At 37.8% G+C, this 21,344-nt stretch overlaps 1 protein-coding gene and 1 pseudogene across 1 annotated transcript in view; one reads left to right on the top strand and one right to left on the bottom strand.

Annotated features, from left to right (window-relative positions):
• The first annotated feature begins 4,256 nt into the window (after positions 1-4,256).
• On the top strand, positions 4,257-12,524 carry LOC129351306 (zinc finger protein OZF-like; annotated as a pseudogene).
• A 2,774-nt stretch (positions 12,525-15,298) lies between these two features.
• The window catches only part of LOC129351298 (gastrula zinc finger protein XlCGF26.1-like), a gene marked incomplete at both ends in the record, with an annotated part of 29,606 nt that continues 23,560 nt past the window's right edge, over positions 15,299-21,344 (bottom strand). Inside the window, one exon of the mRNA XM_055020190.1 lies at positions 15,299-15,837. Within this exon, the coding sequence (XP_054876165.1) occupies positions 15,299-15,837 (539 nt within the window). The remainder of the gene's footprint in view (positions 15,838-21,344) is intronic.

Consider the following 21,344-nt stretch of genomic DNA (forward strand, 5'->3'; position numbering starts at 1 on the left):
TGCGAAGAGAAACCAACTCAGAGACAGTGCAATAATATTAGCCTGCATGATCTTTTCCTCTCAGGTTAGGGCTCTGCTTTGCTGCACAAGCATCAGCCTTTTCCCTGAAATAAGCTTCTAGCTATTTTTATTACTTATTAGCCATGTTTAGGACCCTGAATGCAGGAAGTCAATGTAAGACCACATTGTAATGATGCCCCACATGCTACTAGCAGCATTTAGGCTAACATTAGCATTTTGGCTCATTTTAGATTATACACTAATTTTAACAAACTGAATGGAGGAAGTCCATGTTAGTCAACATGCTTGTGACTTTCCACAGGCTATTGACTATAATTCAGTTTAGCTGAGCATTGATGCTAATTGTTAGAATCAGAGCGCTGGGTCCAAACTGGGGCCACACTTTAGCAGGCCCGGTTACATTTCTCCAGGGATTTTCTATTTTTACTTAATTTAAGCAGATTCTTTAAATATGTCTACGAACAGAACGATTATTTATCTGTAAAAACTCTCTTTAACCTCACTAATCAGTAAACCGTGAAGCTGTTTCGTACCTATCCGGTGCAAGATGATCTTGGGTATCCGGGTAAAATCCATCAGTCTGCGCTGATCGTCCATCTTCCTCCATCTTAACGTTGATTTCTTTCCACTCTGTGAATGTTTCTTCAGCAGGAGTTTCCTGCTGCTTGATAAACTCTCTGAGGCTGAACTGAAGACATTTTCACTGAAAACACGGAAAAAATTAGCTAAACCTCAAACTCTTCTCCAAAGGAAAAGCTAAAGCGAGCCCGCGTGCTCTGTTTTCATCTTCCCCGCCTTCTTCTTCTTCTTCTTCTTTTTTTCATGGCGGTTGGCAAGAAACTTATTGATGTGAATTACCGCCATCTACTGGAATGGAGTGTGAAACGGGATGCTACATAAATATTCTCCCGCACCCAAATTATTATTATTATTATTATTATTATTATTATTATTATATTATTATTATTATATTATTATTATTATATTATTATTATTATTATATTATTATTATTATTAAATAAAATATTCTTTCTACCAATTTCGTTTTCTTAAGGTGATTTATTAAATAAAAAATATATTCAGAAATGTTCCCGTGTTTCACTGGAACTGTACTGAAGAAACTGAACGATTCAAAAGTTCCGCTTTAATATACCACATTTTCTTTCATATTTTAATTTATTGAGCATGATTAGATCTGTTTAATTAGAACAAAGCACGTACAGTATTATATCGACACAGGAGGTTTTAGTTTGTAGGTTCTGATTCATTTTTAAAGTTAAACAGTATGAAGCCACATGTGGTTTAGAGTAATATTCAACATGAACATTTGAAATAAAATTAAAAAAAACGTCTCACAATAGATAACTGACTTCAAACACACATTTATGAAATACAACTTTTTTGTTGTTGGTCTGATTCCATGTTATTGAACATGACTGTTTAAACATACTCCTGCATATGAAATCCATGGAAATGAATTCAGTCGCACAGACCGTAGAAAAATAGCTCTTTGTAGGTGTAGTACCAGGTTCTTGTCAGTAGGTGGCAGCATAAAGGGGCTTCTGTGTCACATTTCTGATTTAAAATGTTTTTATTATACATTGAAGTTTAATATAAACATTTTACATATATTTTAAAAAAACGTTAGTAAATGCGTTTAAAAAAACATAAAACTTAATAATTAATTAAAATGACTTGAAAAAAATTATACTGTGTTTCACTCGGATCAACTGAGGAACTGAATGAATAGTAATGGAAAAAAGGAAATGAATCAGAAAGAATTTACTCTAATTTGCTATCACTCTTAGTTACCAAGGTAATCAAACAGTTATTGTCATCATCATTGTTTTTCCAGACTGATCTGAGCTGATCGTTCATCTCTTCCTCCATCTTAATGTTGATTTATTTCCACTCTGTGGATGTCTCTTCAGCAGGAGTTCTGACTAAACCACAGGAGTCAAACTCCAGTCCTCAAGGTGACCTGCAGTGTTTAGATGAGCCACAGGTAAAAACACTGCAATGAAATCACCATAATTACCTCCTCCTTGTGTGGATCAGATCTGCAGAGCCTTAATGACCTAATTACTCTATTCAGGTGGTGCAGCAGAGGCTCAGCTAAAGGTTTCAGGGCATCAGCCCTCCAGGACTTTAAAAGAAGAGACTCAGCAGAAAATTTAAAGCCAAACTAATAATCACTTCCAGTTTCTTCAGCACAGCAACAGTAAAACACGTAAAAAATAAAAACAGAGCAAATGTCTGGTTTTACTTTTCCTCTTAAAGACTGTTTTGCAGTTTAGTTAAATGTTTCTGTGTTTTCAGTGAAAATGTCTTCAGTTCAGCCTCAGAGAGTTTATCAAGCAGCAGGAAACTCCTGCTGAAGAAACATTCACAGAATGGAAGAAATCAACGTTAAGATGGAGGAAGAGATGGACGATCAGCGCAGACTGATGGATTTTACCCGGATACCCAAGATCATCTTGCACCGGATAGGTACGAAACAGCTGCAGTAGCTGTCATTATTTTAATTGATTGTATACATTGATATTAATTTAATTGGTGAATCAATAAAACCAGAGCACACAGAGCATGCTCATTGCTCTGTGATAGTTCTGTGCTGCCTGGCTTCATGCAGCAGGAGAAAAAGTGAGAACTGTCACAGTGTTTGGTTATTTCTGCTTGTTGCTCCTTGGTCTGTGTTCATGATGGAGCGTTGTTTACCACTAGTGCATTGCCTTAATTGCTATGTTTAAATATGGGAATCCTTTCCTCTTTCATCCAGTTTTCACTCTGCGCCGTTGTTTTTTATTTTTAACCAGTTATGAGGAAAAGTGGTGAAACTTTAAACTGCGACTGTCAGTTGCTCAACGGATCTCGTTGCTAGGTAACCAGAGTGTTTTTTTAACTTTATTTCAAACAAATAACATGAACATACATACAGATGTTAATTCAAACGTTATAATTAAATCAAATCAAGAATAATTACAGATATTGAAGGTGTTGATTTTAAACTCTAGAAAGTTAAATAAATATATATACATTGGTAAAATAAAATATGTACTTTTTACTATATTGTACCAAAAGTTAAAGTTTTTACCAATTTCTTATTGTTAAAGTTTTTCAACAGAGCCAATATACAAACGGATTGTTCGTACTCGGCTGGAGTCCAGTTTAAAAAACCATCTTACTGGCTCCTCACCTGGGATTTTCTTTCACTGCGCCTGTTTTCTCTATTTTTCAGTCTAAACTCTTGGTTTTTTACTTTTCTCCGTCTCGTCCGGCTGCATTTCCTGCAATGAATTACTGCTTCTTTTACTCTTGCCTTGTCTGGGTAACCGCTCTCAACCGTCCTCACTTTGACGCCATCTTTAACGTTCGTTTCGTTCCAGAATCGCATCAGCGAGCCGAGCTGCATTCAGTCGTAAAGTTTGATTTTATTCAAACTTCAGCAGTTTTCTTGTTGTCCTTCTGAGGTGGTGACATCAGTTTGTGACATCACAGAATTTGATGTCACAAAGAGTGATGCACCCTTTGTGGAGAGACAATGCATCACTTCTGAATCTACGGTCATAGCTATTGCAGCAGTTGGAGAGAAAGCACAAGGATTGTATTATTCGCGTGTTAGTACAGTTAGTACCTTTTCTGATCGATTTTCAAATTTGTCCTGAGAGAAAGAGTTAAAAATGAATAAGAGCAGTAAGATGAATAAGTCTACTGATTGCAAAGACAAGGAATTGCAACGGATCATAGCGAGACAGACGCAGCAGCTCAATGACATTTTGAAACAAGTCAGCATGATGTCCATCGAGCGAAAGTCTCTGCTGAAAGCCAATGAGGAGCTGAACATCCAAGTTCTCAACGTGAAAAAAGCTGCGCTTGAAGTAGACGCTCTCCTTCGGCAGAAAGACGAAGACTTGAAAAAACAGTTGGAGGCAAATAAAACTTTAAAGGAAGATATCGCCGATCTAGAGAAGAAACAGGCCACCTTGGAGGAGAATTATACTGCCTTAAAGATCGAAAAGACTGCCTTGGAGGAGAGAAACACAGCATTAGAGACACAAAACACCATCTTGGAGAAGAAGAAGGACGCTATGGCGAAAAAATATATTGCAATGGGTCAGAAAAACGCAGTCTTAGAGATTGAAAAGAGAGCTTTGGAGGAGAAAAACTCTGCCTTGGAGAAAATGAAGAGCACTCTGGAGAAAAAAAGCATCGCCTTGGAGCTAAAGAACACCGCCATGGAGAAGAAAAAGACCGCTCTGGTGCAAGAAAGTACCGCGCTGGAGCAGGCAAACACTTCCCTGCAGAAGGTAAACACCGCCTTGAAGCAGAAAAGCACCGCTCTGGAGCAGAAAAGCACCTTCTTGGATGAGAAAATCAATACCTTGGAGCAGCAAAAACGTGCCCTGGAGCAGAAAACCACTGCCTTGGCACAAATAAACACCACCTTCAAGCAAGAAAACACCACCCTGGGGCAGAAAAACACCGCTTTGGAGGAGGTTAAAATCTCTCTGGAGAAGGAAAACACCGGCCTGAAGCTGAAAAGCTTCGCTCTGGAGAAAAGAAGCGCTGCCTTGGTGAAAATGAGCACCGCCTGCAGCTGAAAAGCTTGGCCCTGGAGCAGAAAACCATCGCCTTGGAGAATAAACACCGCCTATGAACAGGAAAACACCGACCTGAAGCTGAGAAGTCGCGGAAATGTCTCGGAAGAGGAAAAGCAGACCAAAAAGACGAGGGACAGAGTAGAACAGCAGAACCGGCAGCCACCTGAAGAGCAAACCCACGAAGACAGCCAGTCGGTTTCAGACCAGCCACAGGAGCAGCGGTCAGTAATCGCACGTCTGATCGGAGGGATCTCCAATTCTATTCTGCACACATACCGAGCAGGTACTGCGAAGTACTGGGTTGAATTCTAATTAGAAAGGACTGCAGTGTCAAGGGAGCTTGACACTTAGGGGCTGATGGCAGAAGATGCTGGCAGGAGAGCTTGGGCCCGCAGGACTGCGGTGCCATGGGAACTTGAGGCCTCGAGTTCCCAGACCATCAGATTCTAATCTCCTTGTCGCCAGGTCATCAGATACTCTCCGGCTGACCTCCGGGGCTTCATGCCGAGTCTTTTTGCACGAATATTGCATGTTCTCCCCTAGCTTGTGTGGGTTCTCTCCGGGTACTCCGGCTTCCTCCCAAAGTCCAAAAGCATGACTGTTAGGTTTATTGATTCCTCTAAACCCATCCTGAGGTGTGGATCTAATGTTTTGTTTACTGATGCTGATCAAGTCTATCGCGATATATATTGTTGTTTAGTTGCCATGAGAGAGGGAGTTGATTCCAGATTTCAGGATCAGAGTTCAATAGATATTCCAAATGTTTAATATTTTATCAGATGTTTTGAGATTGATTGATGTATTTTGTTATTGATGAATTATTCAGATCTTTTAGTGTTTTTTTTTAATCATAATCTATCTCTTCTGCCTTTGACCTTTCTCCTGATGATAACAAAATACATCAATCGATCTCAAAAACATCTGATAAAATATCAGTCAAATTCAAAAATACTTTTGACCCCAAATTGAAAATAAATGTTGAAGCTCATATGAATTCAAGTTTTTAAAAGAGTTATTTGTTGTTTACATGTTGTCCATGTAAACCTATTCACACCAGTGGAGTCTGAAAAAATCAGCTTCAAAACATCAGGAAATGATGTAAAACACCACTAATGTGTATCTACATGTTTCAGTGGATCGGTGTAATAAATATCGACCTGAACAGGGATAACTTATCTGCTCCTGCTGATTGGTTTAAAGGCTCACATTGATTTCCAATATCAGTCAGTGAGGCGGCGCACCTCGTTGTTTTGGTCTCAAACCGGATCCGGCTGCGTCTCTTCCATGTTTAAATTCTGCTCTGCTTTATCCTGCTGCTTTTTCTCCAGCAGTTTACCCCTTAATCCTCACATCTGACTCTCACGGTGGATTTCAATCCACCGTTTTCTCTCACTTTCCGCCTGATAAGGTTTGCTCAGCACTTTCACTTCAGTGCCGCTAAATAGTGAACCATTTATAGTGAAACGATACACAGATACAAAGAAGGCTGACAGGAATCTGCTAAGGAAAGACATTCAACAAATATCGTCGGGTCCGGGAATCAAACCCGTGACAGCCGTGGAGGATTGAAGGCCTCCAAATCGTGGGTTGCGCTACCACAACACGACCCCTGATGAAGAACATTTTCATTTTAATTTTTGTTAAAGTGAAGAATTTATTGTGTGACCTCACATTTTGACTTTTTTGTCCAGATCTCCCACAATGCAGTGTGTGCAAAGAGGAGGAGGATCTAAATGAGCTCAGAAACCCGGAGAGAAACTTCACTTCAGATCAAGATTATCCAGAACCTCTGCAGATGAAACTGGAACAACAGGAACCAGAACCTCTGCAGATGAAACGGGATCAAGAGGAACCAGAACCTCTGCAGATAAAATGGGATCAAGAGGAACCAGAACCTCTGCAGATGAAACTAGAACAAGAGGAACCAGAACCTCTGCAGATAAAATGGGATCAAGAGGAACCAGAACCGCTGAAGATGAAACTAGATCAAGAGGAACCAGAACCTCTGCAGATGAAACTAGAACAAGAGGAACCAGAACCTCTGCAGATGAAACTGGAACAAGAGGAACCAGAACCTCTGCAGATAAAATGGGATCAAGAGGAACCAGAACCTCTGCAGATGAAACGGGAACAAGAGGAACCAGAACCTCTGCAGATAAAATGGGAACAAGAGGAACCAGAACCTCTGCAGATAAAACTGGAACAAGAGGAACCAGAACCTCTGCAGATAAAACTGGAACAAGAGGAACCAGAACCTCTGCAGATGAAACGAGAACAAGAGGAACCAGAACCTCTGCAGATCAAAGAGGAAGAGGAGCAAACTTTCCATCAGTCATGAAGAGCATCTTGTGCTGAAACAGGAAACTGATGACATTTTGAACAAACAGCAGAAAAACTCAACAGAGACTTCAGAACAAGAAACGCACATGAAAGCTCAACCAGACCAAAATCTATATTCTTGTAAAATTTTGTGATGAAACCTTTTCTCGAAATAGTTCCTTGATGAATCACAAGAAAACTCACATGGCTAAAAAACCATTCACTTGTCCAGCTTGTGGAAAACGTTTCCGTCTAAACGACTCTTTAAACAGACACAAGAGAATTCACTCGGGTGAGAAACCTTACACCTGCACAACCTGTGGGAAAAGTTTTTTGTTTAAATCTCATTTACTTGCTCATATTGAGATTCATACAGGTGAAAATCTTTCTCTTGCGAGACCTGTGGGAAAAGTTTCACTCGAAAGCAAAGTTTAACTGTTCACATGAGATGTCACACGGGTGAGAAGGTTCTCAATTGTGGCACTTGTGGAAGAAATTGTTTGACTAGATCTCATTTAGTTCAACACATGAGATCTCACACAGGTGAGAAACCTTTCTCATGTGGGATTTGGAAAAAGTTTCACTCAAAAACAGAACTTAACTTTTCACAACAGAATTCACACAGGTGAGAAGCCTTTCTCATGTGGGATTTGTGAAAAAAGTTTCAGTCAAAAACAGCACTTAACATCTCACAAGAATTCACTGGTGAGAAGTAGCTGTGCATTGATTTATCAGCTGGCTGATTCATAAATGTTGATTTCCTTAATTTTGGGACATTGGTGAGCAGCAGATACATGCATGTGAAGCTGATCTGATTCCTCAACGTTATTGACCTCAGCCACTGTTCTGTTCTCCGCTGTGAGGTTTGACTATTAGACCAGCTCACCATGTCATGTCTGCACCCTTAGTGAAAAGTGAGGAAAATGTTTTGTGTATAGATCCAGTTTAAGTCATCACATGAAGATTCACACGGGTTGGAAGCTTTTATTTTGTAGATTCAGTAGAAAAAGGTTCACTCAAAACAAATGTAACTGTTCACATGAGAACTTGCACAGGTTTGATGGCACAATGTGAACCTCAAGATTCTCAGTAAGTTGCTGTTTGGAAGTGGAGTAATTGCAACTGACTTGGATTTTATTCTGGCAGTTTTATATTTATTTTATTTAATCAGACTGAGGGAGAGATTGTCTCTAAAGAAACGATGACTTTAAATGATTTGAGATTTAGACTTCTAAATTGTTGGAAACTTTATTGTGTTTTTATTCTTTGTGCTAATTTATTTTATTTCAATGATTTGGAGAAATGGATGCATTTCTTTGACATGGTTTTAATAATTTTCCTGCTTAGAAAATGTATTGATGATATAAATTGAATTTCAGATTGAAACTATTTATATAATATTAGAAAAAAAAACTATTATAATGATGATCTTTTCTTTTTTTCTGTTTAGTAGAAAACTGTGTGAAAGACTAGATTTACATAATTATAGAGGCTGGAATAAAACCTGTTTAAAACAAAAGTAAATCAGGAAAACCTTCATATACATAAACAGCAGCAGTCCACAGAGATCATCTCTTCCTCAACGTTGCATACATTCTAATAAAGTCGATATTCTTTTCATTCAACACTTAACAGACTGAGTTCTATATTTATACTAATAAGAGATAAAACAAAATGAGCCATAATTTAACAAAGAATGAACCTAAATAATCAAAACTTTAAAATTCAAAGCAAGTACAATTAATCATTTTAAACAACCTTCAGTACTTAAACTGGTGAGTTAGAAGTGAAGGAGTCATGGAACATAAACTATATTTTGATCTTATATAATAGTAAAGGTCAGGGTTATCATTCTATTTATTTAATATTCCTGCTGGAACAATGTTCTTCCTCTGTATTTTCTTTTGAAGTATTTGGTGAATTACTGAGTAACTGATCATAACACCTAATTCAATATTCAGTGTCTCCTCAGACTGACAAAAGTATAACAGTTATGTGAATATTCTGGTATTTTAAAGAGTATTACTGAAAATATTGATACCAATAAGGAGTTTGGTTTAGAGGCCAAATTTACCACAAGGGCCAATGTGATCGGTTTCATGACGACACTTAAAAAAGAATGAAACAAAACAACAGATCAATATTTAATAATTTGATATAATAAATGAGCCAAAGAGCCTCTTGAGTCTCCAGAGATCCAGGTTGCAGAAACCTGGCAGATTGAATAGCAGCTAAAAGTGCAGCAATTTATTAAAGTTAAATTAGGAAGGTTGAATAAATCTACCTCTAAATATTAACTAAAGGCTTTAAATTTAAACCAACAGAACAATAAAAGCATCCTGGTTAACTTTATACTTATCTGAAATATCTTTATAAAAATAGAAAATATATATGTGACTTTCACAGAATCAGGATTTTATTAGTTATTGCAAGAACAACAAAACATCATCAGTGTTTTCTCCAGACTGATCTATTGTAACTAAACCACAGGTGTCAAACTCCAGTCCTCAAGGTGACCTGCAGTGTTTAGATGAGCCACAGGTACAAAACACTGCAATGAAATCACCATAATTACCTCCTCCTTGTGTGGATCAGATCTGCAGAGCCTTAATGACCTAATTACTCTATTCAGGTGGTGCAGCAGAGGCTCAGCTAAAGGTTTCAAGGCATCAGCCCTCCAGGACTTTAAAAGAAGAGACTCAGCAGAAAATTTAAAGCCAAACTAATAATCACTTCCAGTTTCTTCAGCACAGCAACAGTGAAACACGTGAAAAATAAAAACAGAGCAAATGTCTGGCTTTACTTTTCCTCTTGAAGACTGTTTTGCAGTTTAGTTAAATGTTTCTGTGTTTTCAGTAAAAATGTTCAGTTCAGCCTCAGAGAGTTTATCAAGCAGCAGGAAACTCCTGCTGAAGAAACATTCACAGAGTGGAAAGAAATCAACGTTAAGATGGAGGAAGAGATGGACGATCAGCGCAGACTGATGGATTTTACCCGGATACCCAAGATCATCTTGCAGCGGATAGGTACGAAACAGCTGCAGTAGCTGTCATTATTTTAATTGTTTGTATACATTGATATTAATTTAATTGGTGAATCAATAAAACCAGAGCACACAGAGCATGCTCATTGCTCTGTGATAGTTCTGTGCTGCCTGGCTTCATGCAGCAGGAGAAAACGTGAGAACTGTCACAGTGTTTGGTTATTTCTGCTTGTTGCTCCTTGGTCTGTGTTCATGATGGAGCGTTGTTTACCACTAGTGCATTGCCTTAATTGCTATGTTTAATAGTGCAGACAATGGTGGTTTCTGATATGAGCAATATGGGCAACCGCCCAGGGCGTTAACTTTGAAGGTTGGCATGAGACTTCCATGGATTGTAGCACAGAACAAAGTAGAACAAAGAGTGTGAATTGATAATATTGGTTAAATTGATTTGTTTTTATGGGAATGTGGATCTTTCAGACCAATTGATTAGCACTTTTGCTAATATTTCACATTTTATTGTCATGTGGCGGGCTGGTCTTGGTCTCTGCTTAGATGGTCTTGACTATAAACTATGTAAAGCTATTTAAAGGGCCGTTCATTTAACTAAAAAGAAATGTCATAATACTAATGGTCAGATATTGACTTAGCAAGTTAATAGAAACGGTTCAGTTTAAATATTTAGTACTTTACTGTAAGTTACAGTGTGGGACCATTATTGATAAGCGCCATCATATTCTGTGTCCATAAGAATAGCAAAGTATGATGTAAACCTGCAACAGCGCCCCTACAGTCACAATGTGCAGTGGTCACAGAATATGGTGTAACGTCCCTGTTGGCGAGAAGCGAATCTTGAAGGGGAGTTAACGTCAGCTAGCCAGACTGCATATTTCCAAATGTTGAACATTTGACGGCATTAAGTTTAATTGCTGGTAAAATTATTAACCACATGCAGACATTGTTTATTCTAAATAAGGTAAATAACTATCTCTCTGAAAGACGATGGAAGAGATTTCATTTTGTAATGTTTTGCTGATGGATATATATATATATATTTTCCTCTCCTGGGGGTTTCTGTGGGCTCTAGTGTCCCTTATAAGAAAGAAGGCTGACAGGAATGTAGTAAGGAAAGACATGCGGCAAATAAAGTCGGATCCGGGAATCAAACCCAGAACGGCCGTGTGGAGGACTGAAGGCCTCCAATCGTGGGTTGCGCTACCACAGCACGCCCCCTGATGAAGAATATTTTCATTTTAGTTTTTGTTAAAGTGAAGAATTTATTGTGTGACCTCATATTTTGACTTTTTGTCCAGATCTCCCAGAATGCAGTGTGTGCAAAGAGGAGGAGGATCTAAATGAGCTCAGAAACCCGGAGAGAAACTTCACTTCAGATCAAGATCATCCAGAACCTCTGCAGATAAAAACTGGAACAAGAGGAACCAGAACCTCTGCAGATGAAACGGGATCAAGAGGAACCAGAACCTCTGCAGATGAAACTGGAACAAGAGGAACCAGAACCTCTGCAGATGAAACTGGATCAAGAGGAACCAGAACCTCTGCAGATGAAACGGGAACAAGAGGAACCAGAACCTCTGCAGATAAAACTGGAACAAGAGGAACCAGAACCTCTGCAGATGAAACGAGAACAAGAGGAACCAGAACCTCTGCGATCAAAGAGGAAGAGGAGCAACTTTCCATCAGTCAGGATGAAGAGCATCTTGTGATGAAAACAGGAAACTGATGACATTTTGAACAAACAGCAGAAAAACTCAACAGGGGACTTCGGAACAAGAAACGCACATGAAAGCTCAACCAGACCAAAATCTGTATTCTTGTAAACTTTGTGATGAAACCTTTTCTCAAAATAATTCCTTGATGAATCACATGAAAAGTCACACGGCTAAGAAACCTTTCAAATGTTCCACCTGTGGAAAACGTTACCCTTACAAGAGTCGTTTAAATGATCACATGAGAATTCATACAGGTGAAAAACCTTTCACCTGTGAGACTTGTGGAAAAAGTTTCCAGAGGAAATCTCGGTTAGTTAATCACATCAGAATTCACACGGGTGAGAAACCTTTCTCATGTGAGACCTGTGGGAAAGTTTCCGGAGTAAACATAAATTAGTTAATCACATCAGAATTCACACGGGTGAGAAACCTTTCTCATGTGAGACCTGTGGGAAAAGTTTCCGGAGTAAACATAAATTAGTTAATCACATCAGAATTCACACGGGTGAGAAACCTTTCTCATGTGAGACCTGTGGAAAAAGTTTCACTCAAATGCAAAGTTTAACTGTTCACATGAGATCTCACACAGGTGAGAAACCTTTCTCATGTGGGATTTGTGGAAAAAGTTTCACTAAAAAACACAACTTAACTTCTCACATCAGAATTCACACTGGTGAGAAGCCATTCTCATGTGAGTCCTGTGGAAAATGTTTCCCTCATAAAAAAAGTTTAACTGTTCACATGAGATCTCACACAGGTGAGAAACCTTTCTCATGTGGGATTTGTGGAAAAAGTTTCACTCAAAAACAGCACTTAACTTCTCACAACAGAATTCACACTGGTGAGAAGCCATTCTCATGTGTGATCTGTGGAAAACGTTTCACTCACAAACACAACTTAACTTCTCACAACAGAATTCACACTGGTGAGAAGTAGCTTGCATTGATTTATCAGCTGGCTGATTAATAAATGTTGATTTTCTAAATTTTGGGACATTGGTGAGCAGCAGATACATGCATGTGAAGCTGATCTGATTCCTCGATGTTATTGACCTCAGCCACTGTTCTGTTCTCCGCTTTGAGGTTTGACTATTAGACCAGCTCACCATGTCATGTCTGCACCCTTAGTGAAAAGTGAGGAAAATGTTTTGTGTATAGATCCAGTTTAAGTCATCACATGAAGATTCACACGGGTTGGAAGCTTTTATTTTGTAGATTCAGTAGAAAAAGGTTCACTCTAAATAAATGTAACTGTTCAAATGAGAACTCGCACAGGTTTGATGGCACAATGTGAACCTCAAGATTCTCAGTAAGTTGCTGTTTGGAAGTGGAGTAATTGCAACCGACTTAAATTCTTAAATGTAGCAGGTTTTGCTTACAAAGCATTTTAATCTGGATATTTAGCTGGAAAAATTTATTCTTCCAGTTTTATATTTCCATTTTATTGAATGAGACTGAGGGAGAGATTGTCTAACAAACAATGAGTTTGAATGCTTTGAGATTTAGATTTCTGAAATTTTGGAGTCTTTATTGTGTTTTTATCCTTTGTACATATTTTTATTTTAATGATTTGGAGAAATGGATGCATTTCTTTGACATGGTTTTAAATAAATTTTCTGCTTACAAAATGATTTGACGATGTGGATTGAATTTCAGATAAAAAAAATCATTGAAACTTTTTCTATAATTTTAGATGATAAAGTATCATAATGATGGTCTTTTTCTATTTTTCTGTTTAGTCAAAGACTGTGACAGAATCGATTTACATAAACATAGAGACTGAAATAAAACCTGTTTGAAACAAATAGTAAATCAGGAAAACCTTCATATATAAACAGTTAACTTCTCACATGTCATTAATTTGATTTCAGCACCTCTGAGATCTAGAATTATAAGGCTGAGATATCAAGGTAAACAAAGAGAACCCAGTAGCTGCTGGTAGGGGCCCTCCAGACATTATTACAAAATATAAATAGAAACTGGTTTTATAACTTCAACATCAGACCTACGTTTTTATTCACAAGTGTACGTTAGAAAAATTAATTATTGCCCAAAAGTTGACCGTTAGAGGTCACAGTTCAGCCCCGCTCTTCCTCGCCACGGACCCGGTGTCTGAACAACGTGGAGGCAGAAGGACTGGGAATCCTCATAATTAGACCAAGGGCAGCCAGACTCATTAGTTTTGCTAGGTGTTATATTTAGAGGCACAAGAAGGCCTCCTGACACAAAAGACTCAAGTTGAAAACAAAAATAAACCCAAAAAGGGCTCTGGGGGCATCAAGGGTAAAAGGGGCAGGGCTCAAGCCCTCTCCAGACCCCCTCTGCATGTGCCTGCATATGAATGCTTGTCTTTCTAAGTTACCATCCAATAAAATATCTGAAAATACAATTTAAACGATGTTAGAAAGTGGCTCTGCAAACTCCCGCATTATTACTTCCTGCACCTCCTGGTTTTAGCTGTAGATTGTTGATCCACTTTTCTCTTTGTTAGGTGAGTTTTTTCTAAATTAACTTCCTTGTGACCGACTACCTTCAAAACACAAAGATAAAGTTTTCTTTCTCTCTATTAGAATGGTTGGAACAACCACACATGGCACAGACTTAAGACATTTTGATGTTTAAGTCAAAATGCCTAAATGTGCTGCATTTACTTTCTGACCCCCACCTCCATGGTAAGGCATCGGTGCTACATCATCTGAAACCCAGCAATTTATGGGAAAAAAGAATAATACACTGCTTTAAAATGTAAAATACTTTATTTCAACTCATACATGTAACATTCCACAATCTAAAAGCTCAACTCCATAACGACATGACACAGAACTGCAAGACACCTCAAATCCACAGAAATTAAACCTTCCTGAAGACATTCCCTCTTTAACTTCAGTATCTAATGGGACACTGATGGGAACCTTAAGTACAAATGTGACTGAGAAATAAAACAAAAAACTGATTTTAGAAAAACAAAGCTGGTAGACAAAAATGGACCTCAAGTCTATCTTAGTACAAGACATTCAGAGCATCGACTTGGCTTTGGATGAATGGATATTTTTGTGCAGAATTGGCATGGATTTAATTTATAAGTAAAGGTAAGATGGGAAAAAAATGTTTTTGTTTAGTTTTTTAATGAAATGTGCATTTTGTGGGCCACAGTCTGTATGTCTAAAGAATTCAGTAAAGTAGAAATGTTAGCTAATCTACCACAGCAATGATTTATTAATAAAACACTAAGACTAAAACAAACTACTGCAAAAAACTCAATGTTCTGTTCTGTGACCAAAATTCTTTATTTTTTATGTTAAATCCTAAAACATGGCATTGTTATCAGTTGCTATTGCAACGAGTCTGCATGTAGCTTGGGTGATGCAGAGTGAGAAAGTGGTTTAGGTTTCTCCCTTTGCTGTGGATCATAACACGAAACAATACCTACATTTCTAAGTTTCACCTGGTTACTACAGCTATGGATGACGTGTAAAAGAACGGTCTTTCTGCCCTCCAGCGTTGTATGCATGAGCAAAATTTCTGAGTAACCAATAACATACATGGTGTCTGTATTTATACATCGTAAAGCCTCACCGCACGTCACTGTTTTGCATCCATATGAATCTTTATGTGTTTAAGTAATTGTTGTTTCATCCTGAAACTCTTTCCACAGGTCCCACATGAGAAAGGCTTCTCACCTGTATGAATTCTCATATGCCGAGTTAAAGTCCCTCTGACACTGAAACTCTTTCCACAGGTCTCACACCAGAAAGGCTTCTCACCTGTGTGACTTCTCATATGCCGAGTTAAAGTAACTCTGTCACTGAAACTCTTTCCACAGGTTGAACAAATGAAAGGCTTCTCACCTGTGTGAATTCTCATATGCCTAGTTAAAGTCGTTTTTTGTCTGTAACTCTTTCCACAAGTCCCACATGAGAAAGGCTTCTCACCTGTATGAATTCTCATATGCGCAGTTAAATTCGCTTTTACACTGAAACTCTTTCCACAGGTTGAACAAGTGAAAGGCTTCTCACCTGTGTGAATTCTCATATGCCTAGTTAAAGTCATTTTTTGTCTGTAACTCTTTCCACAAGTCCCACATGAGAAAGGATTTTCACCTGTGTGAATTATCATATGCTGAGTTAAAGCCGTTTTTACATTGAAACTCTTTCCACAGGTCCCACAAGTGAAAGGCTTCTCACCTGTGTGAATTCTCATATGCTCAGTTAAAGCCACTTTTTGTCTGTAACTCTTTCCACAAGTCCCACATGAGAAAGGCTTCTCACCTGTGTGAATTCTCATATGTTTAGTTAAAGTCCCTCTTTCATTGAAACTCTTTCCACAGGTTGAACAAGTGAAAGGTTTTACTCCTGTGTGAATTCTCATGTGTGTCTTCAAGTTACTGTTTCCAGAAAAGGTTTTATCACAAATTTACAAGAATGTATTTTTTGCCCTTTGTGAGTTTTCTTCTGCGGTTTTTGTTTTTCAGCATCAGTTCTGTCTTTCTGCTGTTTGGTTTTCTCATATCTCTCCTTTGGTTTCTGTTCTTCCTTTCTCTTTTTTCCTGGGTCTTCAGAATTGCTTCCTTCCTGATTCTGGTTCTCAGTTTCTGCAGAGCCATGAGAGATGAGTTGGTTCCTCTGTGGTTTTGTGTCATTGAGAATCTCCTCTTCTTCACACACACAACATTGTGGAAGATCTGGGAAATAGACAAAAAAAAAAAAGTTTTTTAAATGTCAATCAAACAAGAAATCCACTTTGATGCCTTCATGTATCGAAACAGGATTTCTTAGGTTATTCTAAAATTACAATCTTACAAGAATGAACATTAACTCAACTAAGAAGTTAATGTTCTATGTTCTAGAACACTGGATGTTCTAGAATGGAACTATGACCAGAACTAGTTTCATTCTGGTCATAGCTCCATTCTAATGACCAGACTGGAACTAGACTTGAGTCAAAATATGATATAAAGGATCTCCAGGTGAGCAAATAAGATGGCAATAGCTTAATCTAGTAGCTTCCTGACAAATATTACATAAAATCTTCTTCCTCCATGTAGAGAGAGGAAGAAGACGCCTACATGGAGGAGGAGTCAGATGTTCAGGTCACCTGACTTTTGGACGTGTACCCTGACCACACACACGGTGTCGCAATCCGACTGGGAGATTGTGGACCAACGCTGGTGGTGATGCGGGCTGTGTGCCTGTAATGGGCGCAGGGGAAGTGCACCCATTATATGTCACCAGATATATATCACATTAAAGAGTGACATAAAATGCCTAAAGGGAAACCATAAAGTAATTTTTAATCTCACCCGCTGATATTGTCAGACATTGCTCCGCTCACACACTCAACACAAACGTTCAAAAGCACAACTAAATCTCAGCCTTTACTTTCCTGGGATTCACAGCAGAATTGGTAGCAGTGGGTGATTGTTGTTAATCGCACACATGCAGAAAATAATGGCAAAATGAACCAATGGAAAATATTTAGACTTAGAGAGTCTTAGACTTAGACTTGACTTTATTGATCCCTTGGGAAGACTCCCTCAGGAAATTATAGTTACCAGCATGAATATTGGACAATTTGGAAGATTAAATATGAAAGGTGAAAATGTACAATGATAAAATTATTTAACGAGTTTATTTAAGACACAAGTTAGTTAATAAGTCATTTACTAAGTTTACATTATGAAAATGGAAATTTAGCAGCCAGACAAGACAGTTACTAAATATGCTTTTGATTGTTGTGATCATTATTATCACCTGGTTGCAGTTCCTCTCAGGTCACCATAAAATAATTCCCCAATGAAAGTGGAGGGCGGGGCTTTGGGCGGGTCTAACACTGACCTTCTTTAACTTAAATTTGAGCCGTTATTCTGTCAGAATAGCTGACATGCATTGAGTACAAATGAGCATTAAGAGGCGCTGTCAGCTCAGCATATGTGACAAGATAAAAGAGAAAGTCAATAAATATTTTCTAGTGATAACTGGATGGATAGTAGCGTTGCTGTAAACAAATATTTCAGTAACTGAGTAATCTATTAATTATTCTTATGATTAATCAAGTAATCGGATTAAAAACGTATATAAAATAAAATATTGGTAAATCTGCTATAACACCAGTGTTACTATCAGATATCAATATCAATCCAGTTTTTCATATTGGAGCATCCCTAACAGTCATTTCTTTGTAGTTTAGAAAACTGACCTGTAACAATAACATCAAATAACATAACATTGGAAGATGCACATTCTAGGCTAAACAATCACAGAGAAGTTTGATAGGTGAATTAAAAAACTGTGTCGGCGATATTCAGGGTGCACAGTGGGTCAGGAGAGGAACCGCAGACCCGTCAGAACCTAAAGAACCAGACATCAGTCTCTTCATCCCTCAGTGATAGAGACTGAGAAATAATATGAATGGCAATTTACAGAACAAATCATACAAATAGGTTAATAAATATTGCGAAGAGAAACCGACTCAGAGACAGTGCAATAATATTAGCCTGCATGATCTTTTCCTCTCAGGTTAGGGCTCTGCTTTGCTGCACAAGCATCAGCCTTTTCCCTGAAATAAGCTTCTAGCTATTTTTATTACTTATTAGCCATGTTTAGGACCCTGAATGCAGGAAGTCAATGTAAGACCACATTGTAATGATGCCCCACATGCTACTAGCAGCATTTAGGCTAACATTAGCATTTTGGCTCATTTTAGATTATACACTAATTTTAACAAACTGAATGGAGGAAGTCCATGTTAGTCAACATGCTTGTGACTTTCCACAGGTTATTGACTATAATTCAGTTTAGCTGAGCATTGATGCTAATTGTTAGCATCAGAGCGCTGGGTCCAAACTGGGGCCACACTTTAGCAGGCCCGGTTACATTTCTCCAGGGATTTTCTATTTTTACTTAATTTAAGCAGATTCTTTAAATATGTCTACGAACAGAACGATTATTTATCTGTAAAAACTCTCTTTAACCTGATTAATCAGTAAACCGTGAAGATGTTTCGTACCTATCCGGTGCAAGATGATCTTGGGTATCCGGGTAAAATCCATCAGTCTGCGCTGATCGTCCATCTCTTCCTCCATCTTAACGTTGATTTCTTTCCACTCTGTGAATGTTTCTTCAGCAGGAGTTTCTTGCTGCTTGATAAACTCTCTGAGGCTGAACTGAAGACATTTTCACTGAAAACACGGAAAAAATTAGCTAAACCTCAAACTCTTCTCCAAACGACCGTCTAACAAAGGAAAAGCTAAAGCGAGCCCGCGTGCTCTGTTTTCATCTTCCCCGCCTTCTTCTTCTTCTTCTTCTTCTTCTTCTTCTTCTTCTTTTTTTCATGGCGGTTGGCAAGAAACTTATTGATGTGAATTACCGCCATCTACTGGAATGGAGTGTGAAACGGGATGCTACATAAATATTCTCCCGCACCCAAATTATTATTATTATATTATTATTATTATTATTATTATTATTATAAATAAAATATTCTTTCTACCAATTTCGTTTTCTTAAGGTGATTTATTAAATAAAAAATATATTCAGAAATGTTCCCCGTGTTTCACTGGAACTGTACTGAAGAAACTGTGAACGATTCAAAGTTCCGCTTTAATATACCACATTTTCTTTCATATTTTAATTTATTGAGCATGATTAGATCTGTTTAATTAGAACAAAGCACGTACAGTTATTATATCGACACAGGAGGTTTTAGTTTGTAGGTTCTGATTCATTTTTAAAGTTAAACAGTATGAAGCCACATGTGGTTTAGAGTAATGTATTCAACTTGAACATTTGAAATAAAATTAAAAAAAACGTCTCACAATAGATAACTGACTTCAAACACACATTTATGAAATACAATTTTTTTGTTGTTGGTCTGATTCCATGTTATTGAACATGACTGTTTAAACATACTCCTGCATATGAAATCCATGGAAATGAATTCAGTCGCACAGACCGTAGAAAAATAGCTCTTTGAAGGTGTAGTACCAGGTTCTTGTCAGTAGGTGGCAGCATAAAGGGGCTTCTGTGTCACATTTCTGATTTAAAATGTTTTTATTATACATTGAAAGTTTAATATAAACATTTTACATATATTTTAAAAAAAACGTTAGTAAATGCGTTTAAAAAAACATAAAACTTAATAATTAATTAAAATTACTTGAAAAAAATTATACTGTGTTTCACTCGGATCAACTGAGGAACTGAATGAATAGTAATGGAAAAAAGGAAATGAATCAGAAAGAATTTACTCTAATTTGCTATCACTCTTAGTTACCAAGGTAATCAATCAGTTATTGTCATCATCAGTGTTTTTCCAGACTGATCTGAGCTGATCGTTCATCTCTTCCTCCATCTTAACGTTGATTCATTTCCACTCTGTGGATGTTTCTTCAGCAGGAGTTCTGACTAAACCACAGGTGTGAAACTCCAGTCCTCAAGGTGACCTGCAGTGTTTAGATGACCCACAGGTACAAAACACTGCAATGAAATCACCATAATTACCTCCTCCTTGTGTGGATCAGATCTGCAGAGCCTTAATGACCTAATTACTCTATTCAGGTGGTGCAGCAGAGGCTCAGCTAAAGGTTTCAGGGCATCAGCCCTCCAGGACTTTAAAAGAAGAGACTCAGCAGAAAATTTAAAGCCAAACTAATAATCACTTCCAGTTTCTTCAGCACAGCAACAGTAAAACACGTAAAAAATAAAAACAGAGCAAATATCTGGTTTTACTTTTCCTCTTAAAGACTGTTTTGCAGTTTAGTTAAATGTTTCTGTGTTTTCAGTAAAAATGTCTTCAGTTCAGCCTCAGAGAGTTTATCAAGCAGCAGGAAACTCCTGCTGAAGAAACATTCACAGAGTGGAAAGAAATCAACGTTAAGATGGAGGAAGAGATGGACGATCAGCGCAGACTGATGGATTTTTACCCGGATACCCAAGATCATCTTGCAGCGGATAGGTACGAAACAGCTACAGTAGCTGTCATTATTTTAATTGATATTAATTTAATTGGTGAATCAATAAAACCAGAGCACACAGAGCATGCTCATTGCTCTGTGATAGTTCTGTGCTGCCTGGCTTCATGCAGCAGGAGAAAAAGTGAGAACTGTCACAGTGTTTGGTTATTTCTGCTTGTTGCTCCTTGGTCTGTGTTCATGATGGAGCGTTGTTTACCACTAGTGCATTGCCTTAATTGCTATGTTTAAATATGGGAATCCTTTCCTCTTTCATCCAGTTTTCACTCTGCGCCGTTGTTTTTTATTTTTAACCAGTTATGAGGAAAAGTGGTGAAACTTTAAACTGCGACTGTCAGTTGCTCAACGGAACTCGTTGCTAGGTAACCAGAGTGTTTTTTTTAACTTTATTTCAAACAAATAACATGAACATACATACAGATGTTAATTCAAACGTTATAATTAAATCAAATCAAGAATAATTACAGATATTGAAGGTGTTGATTTTAAACTCTAGAAAGTTAAATAAATATATATACATTGGCAAAATAAAATATGTACTTTTTACTATATTGTACCAAAAGTTAAAGTTTTTACCAATTTCTTATTGTTAAAGTTTTTCAACAGAGCCAATATACAAACGGATTGTTCGTACTCGGCTGGAGTCCAGTTTAAAAACCATTACTGGCTCCTCACCTGGGATTTTCTTTCACTGCGCCTGTTTTCTCTATTTTTCAGTCTAAA

This window comes from Poeciliopsis prolifica, unplaced genomic scaffold, assembly GCF_027474105.1.
Source record: "Poeciliopsis prolifica strain line A6 unplaced genomic scaffold, Auburn_PproV2 SCAFFOLD066, whole genome shotgun sequence".
Taxonomy (NCBI): Eukaryota; Metazoa; Chordata; class Actinopteri; order Cyprinodontiformes; family Poeciliidae; genus Poeciliopsis; species Poeciliopsis prolifica.